General features: G+C 48.2%; 2 protein-coding genes across 2 annotated transcripts; one reads left to right on the plus strand and one right to left on the minus strand.

The window, feature by feature from the left end:
• The first annotated feature begins 4,852 nt into the window (after window positions 1-4,852).
• LOC137356290 (histone H1-like) lies at window positions 4,853-5,536 on the plus strand. Its single transcript, XM_068022162.1, has 2 exons — window positions 4,853-5,150; window positions 5,289-5,536. The coding sequence occupies exons 1-2, from the start codon at window positions 4,853-4,855 to the stop codon at window positions 5,534-5,536; spliced, it is 546 nt and encodes a 181-aa protein (XP_067878263.1).
• A 2,754-nt stretch (window positions 5,537-8,290) lies between these two features.
• Window positions 8,291-8,731, minus strand: LOC137356356 (histone H2A-like). Its single transcript, XM_068022242.1, has one exon. The coding sequence runs from the start codon at window positions 8,729-8,731 to the stop codon at window positions 8,291-8,293; it is 441 nt and encodes a 146-aa protein (XP_067878343.1).
• Window positions 8,732-8,957: the final 226 nt, after the last annotated feature.

The raw sequence follows: 8,957 nt of genomic DNA on the forward strand, positions 1-8,957 counted from the left end.
TATCACATTGTGAGCAATGGAACAGGGGCTACGGGTAAGATAGAGAAGGTTCACATCTGGGAGATTACCCCTTTATAAAGTTCAATTTGAGATTATTCTCTGCAGTATGTTTGCCCAGTTTCTCAAAGCAATCCTTCGAGGGAGTCGGTGTGTTTGCTGGGATCGCGCAGGATTTAATATCTGACAGTAACAGTCCTAGATTCATGTAATCACATTGAAAATGTCTGTCACTGAGTGTCAGAGCGAACGGTTCGAGCTGAAACATTGCAGAGACCTCAACAGGGCAGAAAAAAAGTTACATTTGGGACATTGTGTGACTCACTTTCGGACACGTCCTCAGATTGTGAGATTAATAATGTGGCTGCTTGTGGCACCATATAAGTGAGAGATAAGTTTGTATCGTCGGTCTCCCCGGGTGGATCTTTCGAGATAAAACGAATCTGACATTTCAGCCCACAACTCAATAATTACAGGCCAGTCAGTCTAACCTCAGTAGTGAGCAAAATAATGGAATCATTCTGAGAGACAGGATAAACTGTCACTTCGAAAGGCATCCATGAGGGTCTGTGGGCCATTCGGATTAATGTATACAGTGCTGGTCTCCTTATTTAAGGAACGGTGTAATGCGTTGGAGGCAGTACAGAGAAGGTTTACTAGGCTAATGCCTGGAATGGACGGGCTGTCTTACGAGGAAGGATTGGACAAGCTAGGCTTGTATCCACTGGAATTTAGAGTAAGATGTGACTTGATTGAAACATATAAGATCCTGAGGGGTCTTGACAGGGTGGATGTGGAAAGGATGTTTCCCCTTGTGGGAGAATCTATAACTAGGGGTCACTGTTTAAAAATAAGGGGTCGCAAATTTATGACAGAGATAAGGAGATTTTTATTTTCTTTCGGAGGGTCGTGAGCCTTTGGAATTCTCATCCTCAAAAGGCGATATAAGCAGAGTCTTTGAATATTTTTAAGGCAGTGTAAATAGTTTCTTGACGAACAAGGGAGTGGAGGATTACCGGGGGGTGCTGGAAATAGTGAAGTAATCAGTAGAGACAAAAACTTATTGAATGGCATGGCAGAGCAGGCTCGAAGGACCGAGTGGCCTACTCCTGATCATAATTCGTATGTTCGTACATGAGGATCGAGTTACCAACAGCAGCAGAATTGTACTCAACTGCAATCTGTAATCTCATGGCCCGGCATATCCCCCAGTCTACCATTACCATCAAGGCAGGTGACCAAACGTGGTTCAATGAAGAGTACAGCAGGGCATGCCAGGAGCAGCACCCGGCATACCTCAAAATGAGGTGTCAACCTGGGGAAGCTACAACACAGGATTATTTGGGGGCCAAATTGTGTAAGCAGCATGCGATAGACAGAGTCAAGTGATCTCATAACCAACAGATCAGATCTAAGCTCTGCAGTCTTGTCACATCCAGCCATGAATGGTGGTGCACAATTAAAAGACTAACTGAAGGAGGTGGCTCCACAAATATCCCCATCTTCAATGATGAGGGAGCCCAACACATCAGTGTGAAAGATAAGGTTGAAGCATTTGCAACAATCTTCGCTCGAGGTGCCGAGTTGATGATTCATCTCGGACTCCTCCTGAATGCATCAGCTATTTCGATTCACTCCGTGTGACATCAAGTAACGACTAAAGGCACTGGAGACTGCAAAGGCTCTGGGCTCCAACAATGTTCTGGCAATAGTTCTGAAGACCTATTCTCCAGAACTTGATCTGCCCCTAGCCAAGTTGTTCCAGTACAGCTACAACATTGGCATGTACCTGACAATGTGGAATATTCCCCAAGTATGTCTTTGACACCAAAAGCAGGTCATGTCCAAGCTGGACAATCAGCCTACTCTCAATCATCATAAAAGTGATGGAAGATGTCATCAACAGTGCCATCAAACGGCATTTGCTTTGTAATAACCTGCTCAGTGACGCTCAGTTGGGATTGCGCCAGTGCCACTCAGCTCCTGACCACATTACAGCCGGAGTTCAAACATGGACAAAAGAGCTGAATTCAAGAAGTGAAGAGAAAGTGACTGCCCTTGACATCAAGGCAGCATTTGACCGACTATGGCATCAAGGAACCCTTGCAAAACTGGGGTCAATGGGAATCAGTGGGAAAACTCTCCGCTGGCTGGAGTCATACCTAGTGCAAAGGAAGATGGTTGTGGTTGTTCGAGGTCAATCATCTCAGCTCCAGGACTTCACTGCAGGAGTTCCTCAGGGTAATGTCCTCGGCCCAACCATCTTCAGCTGCTTCATCAATGACCTTCCTTCAATCATAACGTCAGAAGTGGGGATGTTCACTGATGATTCTCCAATGTTCAGCATGATTCGTGACACCTCAGCTACTGAAGCAATCCGTGTAGAAATGCAGCAAGACCAGGACATTATCCAGGCTTGTGCTGATAAGTGGCAAGTAACATTCGTGCCACACAAGTGCCAGGCAACTACCATCTCCAACAAGAGAGAATCTAACCATCTCCCCTTAACATTCAATGGCAATTAGCATCGCTAAATCCCCCACTATCAATATCCCAGGAGCTACCATTGACCAGAAACTGAACTGGAGTAGCCATATAAATACCGTGGCTACAAGAGAGGATAGGAATCCTGCGACGAGCAAATAACCTGCTGACTCCCCAAAGCCTGTCCACCATTTACAAGGCAGAAGTCTGGAGTGTGATGGAATACTCTCCACTTGCCTGGATGTGTGCAGCTCCAACAACACTCAAGAAGCTCGACACCAGCCAGGACGAAGCAGCCCACTTGATTGCCACCCCATGCACAAACATTCACTCCCGCCACCACCGGCACACAGCAGAGCAGTGTGTAACATTTACAAGATGCACTGCAGCAACGAACCAAGGCTCTTTAGACAGCACTTTCCAAACCCGCGACCTCTACCAACTAGAATCTCAAGGGCAGCTGATGCATGGGAACACCACCACCTGCAAGTTCCGCTCCAAGTCACACATCATTCTGACTTAGAATTATATTGCTGTTCATTCACTGTCACTGTGTCAAAATCCTGGAACTCCCTTCCTAACAGCACTGTGGCTGTACCTACCTCACATGGAGTGCAGCAGTTCAAGAAGCCATTTCACCACAACCTCCTCAAGGGCAGTGAGGGATGGGCAATAAATGCTGGCCGAGCCAGCAACACCCACATCATATGAATGAATTTGAAAAAAAGTGTGGCGGTGTTCTGGAACTCACTGCCTGAAAGGGTAGTTGAGGCATAAACCTTCAACTCATACAAAAGAGGTCTGGATATGCATCTCAAGTGCCGTAATCTGCGGGTTACGGACCAAATGCTGGCAGCTGGGATTAGAATAGGTGGAATTCTTTTCGGCTGGCACAGACACGATGGGCCAAGTGGCTTCTTTCTGTGCCATAAAATTTCGATGCTTCTATGATTCTAAGTGAATACATATCTCTCTATCTCACCATCCTCCAAGCCTCTCCCCCAATCCAGATCTTTCTCTCTCTCTGCCTTTTTCTCGCTATTGATGCTGTCTCTCTCCCTCTGCCTTTGGTGCTGTATCTATGTTGGAGATACAGTTACTAAGTGTTATATGTATGCATTCTATTGTAGTACTGATAGTCTCTCTCTCTGAATATTCAGGTGAAGGTGAAATACTGTTATTCAGTGTGAAAGGGACACACAGTTGGAAATTGTAAGACTGAAACGGTCTGTCTCCCTCCCTCTCTCACCCCTCTCTCTCTTTCACTCTCCCTCTCTCTGTCGCTCTGTTGTTGTATATGAAAGAGGAATGAAGTTATTGAGCGTGTTATGGACACGCTGAAGAGACGTACGGTATTGGAACAGTGAACACGCCACCGGTGCCGCAGGTGAGACGGTCACTGTCACTTCTCCGCTCGGATGTTCGAATCTGACGGTGTGTTTATCTGTCTTCAGTCCTGAATCTAAGCACGGAGAGAACCAGCCTGTCACTGCCTGGAACAAAATAAAAACACTGTGTATGAATGTGGGATTATTGTGCAACTGGACGTCTCTCCTTGAGAATGGGATGTCTAGGACACCTAGAAAAAAATATGGATGGAATGTAGGGACAGACAGGGCATAATTTGTATTTTCACCGTCAGGAAACATGCTTGTGTGTGATCAATATAATAACATCAAAGCCGACATTGGTTTGAATATATTCAAAGCTGTCATTGGCAAATACCCACCGTGAATCCGCAGCACAGGCCGAGCGGAGGGGAAATCCTGTCCTGGAAATGCTAAATTTAACGACCTGAGATTGTGTGGATGTGAATATTGTGGAAGAGAGTGTATTAAAGGGGCGGGCGCGTTAGTCTAATGCCACTGTGTTTGTGGGTCTGGTCTCATCGCCGGATTTCCGAGTCCCTCTTGCGTAAAATAACAAGATTTTCCAGTCAAAGAAGCACTTTGCTCCCCTTCTAATCCTCAAAGTGGGAATTCAGTGTTGTTTGTTTGTTGATTTCAAGATTTTAGTCGAAAAGTATGGAACATGTCAGCGATCGGCTGAGAGAGAGTCATCAGTGCAGCAATGAAACGGGTTTCAGTCGAAAATGGAGTCTTTACTTCAAGCGAAACCTTTGTGACAGCAAACATTCTGATGTCAGAGACAGGAAGGATCTAGCCTGGGACTCTGGAATACCCGAATTTCAGTGGAATTGGAGAGTTTAGGACCAGAGAGAAACACAGAGAGGCAGCAGGAGCCGGGAGCTGACAGCAGGTTGTCTCCGCCCCGTCCGCTCGCTGCCTTTAAGTTGCTCAGTGCCGCCACCACCAGCTTCATTTCTCACCCAGTTCTGACTGACAGAGAGACTTTGTGCAGAGTCCTGGACATGACCGATACTGCAGCCGCCGAAACGGCTCCTCCAGCCGCCGCCGCTCAGGTCAAGACACCCAAGAAGAAGAAAGCGGCTCCCCGGAAGGGGTCAGGCGGTCCCAAGTTGGGAGAGCTGATCCTCAAGACTGTGGCGGAATGCAGTGTCCGCAGTGGGATGTCACTGCAGGCAATAAAGAAGGCTCTGCGTGTTAAAGGTGTCGATGTGGAGAAGAGCAAGTTCCCAATCAAGCAAAGTATCAAGCGGCTTGTGGCGAAAGACTTCCTGGTGCAGACGAAGGGCACGGGGGCCTCCGGCACCTTCAAAATCGCGAAACAGGAAAAGAAGGGAAATGTGGTGAAGAAGATTAAGACAGGAGCAGCCAAGAGATCTTTAGTGAAGAAAACAGCTGCCAAGAAACAGATGACAAAGAAAACAGCCAAGAAATCCCCAGGGAAGAAAATAGTCGCCAAGAAAGTGAGCAGCAAGAAGACAGCAGCCAAGAAAGTGAGCAGCAAGAAGGCGGCAACGCCAAAGAAGGCGGTAAAGAAAGCAACGCTTCCAAAAAAATCTCCAGCGAAGAATGCCAATAAAACCAAGAGGGCCACGGGCGGAAAGCCGCCCAAGAAAGTCCAATCATCAAGGGGCGGGAAGAAGCCGAAAGCAGTAAAGGCTCAGAAAGCAGCCCCTGGAAAGAAGTGAAACAGCACGGGAAACTTGTAGACATCTGAACCCAAAGGCTCTTTTCAGAGCCACCCACGTCTCTCAGGAAAGAGCTGATCCCCCGATCAAATGATCCCTGTCCCGCAGTCGTGTGCACATTTCACCTGGAAATGATTTGAAGTAAATCCAGGTTCCCTGGTGACTCTCAACCCAGCCCTTCCTCACTCTCTGCAACAAATCAGGGATGTCCGGGCCTCACTGTACCCGGGTATATGTTCGGTGAAATCTCAGTTCATGCTCGTTTCAGGGTGACAGCCTGTAACACAGTAACACGGGCGAGATACCCCGCGTCACATCTCAAACCCCAATACATGATTTTCCAAAATTCAGCTGGGGTTCGGTTTCAGTAAACTGCTCAATCCGTCTGGGAGGAGAGGTGTGCCGAAACAGGTTGACTTGTGATCGGAAGCACTGCACTTAGGCGGGTGTATTACTAACTTTTAATTGTAACAGATCCTTATTTAAAGCGCTAATTTCTGTTATCAGTGACTATCAATGTCGAATCTCCATGTTTTATGCTGAGCTCGAATGTCGAGAACTGTTTTTTCTTGAATTGGCGGTTCGAGCAAGTGGGAGGCGGAGCGAGAGGATCAAAGACATTTCTCTGCTCTGTCTGTCACTCAATTTCCTCCAGACCCGCCTCTGGCTCTCTGTCTCTTTCTCAGTCAGGTTGGGGCAGGCTGTATAAAAAGGCAGCAGAAACTACTCGTTTCTCATTCACAAACGATTTGTCTGAAGAAGCATCATGACAGGAAGAGGTAAAGGAGGCAAAGGACTGGGCAAAGGCGGAGCAAAGCGGCACCGCAAAGTGCTTCGTGATAACATCCAGGGCATCACCAAGCCAGCAATTCGCCGCCTGGCTCGCCGTGGCGGAGTGAAGCGCATCTCGGGTTTGATCTATGAGGAGACCCGCGGGGTGCTGAAGGTTTTCCTGGAGAATGTGATCAGAGATGCGGTCACCTACACTGAGCACGCCAAGCGCAAGACGGTCACCGCCATGGATGTGGTGTACGCTCTGAAACGCCAGGGCCGCACTCTCTATGGATTCGGCGGCTAAACAAATCGACCTTGTCTAACAAAAACAAAAGGCTCTTCTAAGAGCCACCCAAAACCTCATATAGAGATAAGTGACCTTGAAACTGCAGCGCGGATGTCCAGGTTTGGAACTGGTGCCGTGATATTTAGGGATATGAAACGGTTGTAGCTCAGGATATCATGATATCTGCATCTAATTTTGTATAAATACTTTTGCTTAAATACAGTATTGCTTTCTCATAGTCATTTTCCGTGTCACAATTTTCACTGTGGTTTTTCTGTTCCATGTTCATTCACTGCGTCATGAATTAAACGGTTGCATGTGAAAATGTCCATTGACGACCTGAACTGCCGGTATAGATGCTGGATTTACTCACGTTAGAACATGCAATGACCGGAGCTTTATTCCCGCCAGACACCGAACATGGAATGAACACCAATTCAAACCGTGTGGGAAGATAGAAGGGGATCTGGAGCGGGAAAAAATGACGCTGCAAGCACTGAGATTTTATAATTGTTCCCGCCGAATTAGGTTTTATTTAATCTTTGAGTAGTTTGCTAATTTGAAAATGGCGGGCTTTTTCAAATTGATGAAATTTCAGTTGCAGTTCAACCAATCAGGACGCAGCAATTCCCGAGGCCCATTCACTTCCCAAAGCGAGTTTCAAACTGAAATGAAGGACGGGGCTGCATCCAATCACAACACTAGGGCGGTCCCTCAACTGTCTTAAATAGGCAGTCCCTGAGCAGCCTCCGCATTAACAGCGAATTTGTTCCAAGATAATGGCCAGAACCAAGCAGACAGCGCGCAAATCGACCGGAGGGAAAGCTCCGCGCAAGCAGCTGGCTACCAAAGCGGCCCGCAAGAGCGCTCCAGCCACGGGCGGAGTGAAGAAGCCTCACCGTTACAGACCCGGCACTGTGGCTCTGAGGGAGATCCGCCGCTACCAGAAATCCACCGAGCTGCTCATCCGCAAACTGCCCTTCCAGCGCCTGGTGCGGGAGATCGCACAGGACTTCAAGACAGACCTGCGCTTCCAGAGCTCTGCCGTCATGGCCCTGCAGGAGGCCAGCGAGGCTTACCTGGTGGGGCTCTTTGAGGACACCAACCTGTGCGCCATCCACGCCAAGCGAGTCACCATCATGCCCAAAGACATCCAGCTGGCACGCCGCATCCGCGGGGAGCGAGCCTAAACTGACCCTGCCCTGAACTGAGTTCGGCATCAAATACCACAACGGCTCTTTTAAGAGCCACCAAATCGACAAAAGAAAGAGTTGTGATCTCTTGTTCATTCCAGCACATAAACGTCTCAGTAGGATTTGACCACTTATTTACTCAAAGCTGGGAGACACACATTATATTGTCCGTCTCCGGCAACTGGAGATTTCATGACGTGGCAGTTGGAAGATCTAGAGTAGCGATACCAATGTGCACAGCGCATTTTAATAGACCGGCGATCGTTTTAGGTACACAAAGGGTAGAATGGTAAAATTGCCTTTCCAATAGGGTCTGAGGGAATTAGAATGTATTTCATCTGATGAGCAGCTAAATGCCAAAATCCAGTACACTTCATTCCAACACAAAACAATGAAAACAGTGTAATATTACAGTCTTTCAGACAGTAACCAGCCCTTTCACAGATAAAGTGGGTGGCTCTGAAAAGAGCCTTTGGGTTCACAGATTCAAGTCAGGCCGCTTCACTTGCCCTTCGTGCTCGGAGCGCTGGTTTTCTTGGGCAGCAGCACGGCCTGGATATTAGGCAGCACCCCGCCCTGAGCGATGGTCACCCCTCCCAACAGCTTGTTCAGCTCCTCGTCGTTGCGGACGGCCAGCTGCAGGTGTCTGGGGATGATGCGGCTCTTCTTGTTGTCCCGGGCCGCGTTGCCGGCCAGCTCGAGGATTTCAGCTGTCAGATACTCGAGCACAGCAGCCAGATAGACCGGGGCTCCGGCACCCACCCGCTCAGCATAGTTCCCCTTCTTGAGGTGGCGGTGAACACGGCCGACCGGGAACTGTAATCCAGCTCGGGAGGACCGAGACTTGGGTTTGGCCCGAGATTTACCACCGGTCTTCCCTCTTCCAGACATTGCCACAATCTCACAAACACTTTCACGAAGAATGCTGAGATCCGCCCACATTCCTCCTCCTTGTACCTTCTGGAGGAATGGTGTTGGGGACACTGCTGATTGGTCAGTCAGCACTTGGTGTCATTGTGCTGAACATGTAACCAATCAGAGAGCTGCTCAATTCACCAATCACAAGAATTGAGGGCGAAAAATAAGACCGTGAATTTTTCAGCCTCCCAACGGTATTTCACATTTGAAAAGCCCGCCAATATATTTGGAAAACAAGGAGCGGCTTCAA

This window comes from Heterodontus francisci, chromosome 45 (assembly GCF_036365525.1).
Source record: "Heterodontus francisci isolate sHetFra1 chromosome 45, sHetFra1.hap1, whole genome shotgun sequence".
Taxonomy (NCBI): domain Eukaryota; kingdom Metazoa; phylum Chordata; class Chondrichthyes; order Heterodontiformes; family Heterodontidae; genus Heterodontus; species Heterodontus francisci.

Excerpts from the sequence above, each read along its gene's own strand:
- LOC137356290 (XM_068022162.1), top strand. The coding sequence starts at position 4,853 with ATGACCGATACTGCAGCCGCCGAAACGGCTCCTCCAGCCGCCGCCGCT. Across the intron at positions 5,151-5,288 it reads GAAGGGCACGGGGGCCTCCG|GGAAGAAAATAGTCGCCAAG; the intron begins GCACCTTCAAAA and ends AGAAATCCCCAG.
- LOC137356356 (XM_068022242.1), bottom strand. The coding sequence starts at position 8,731 with ATGTGGGCGGATCTCAGCATTCTTCGTGAAAGTGTTTGTGAGATTGTG.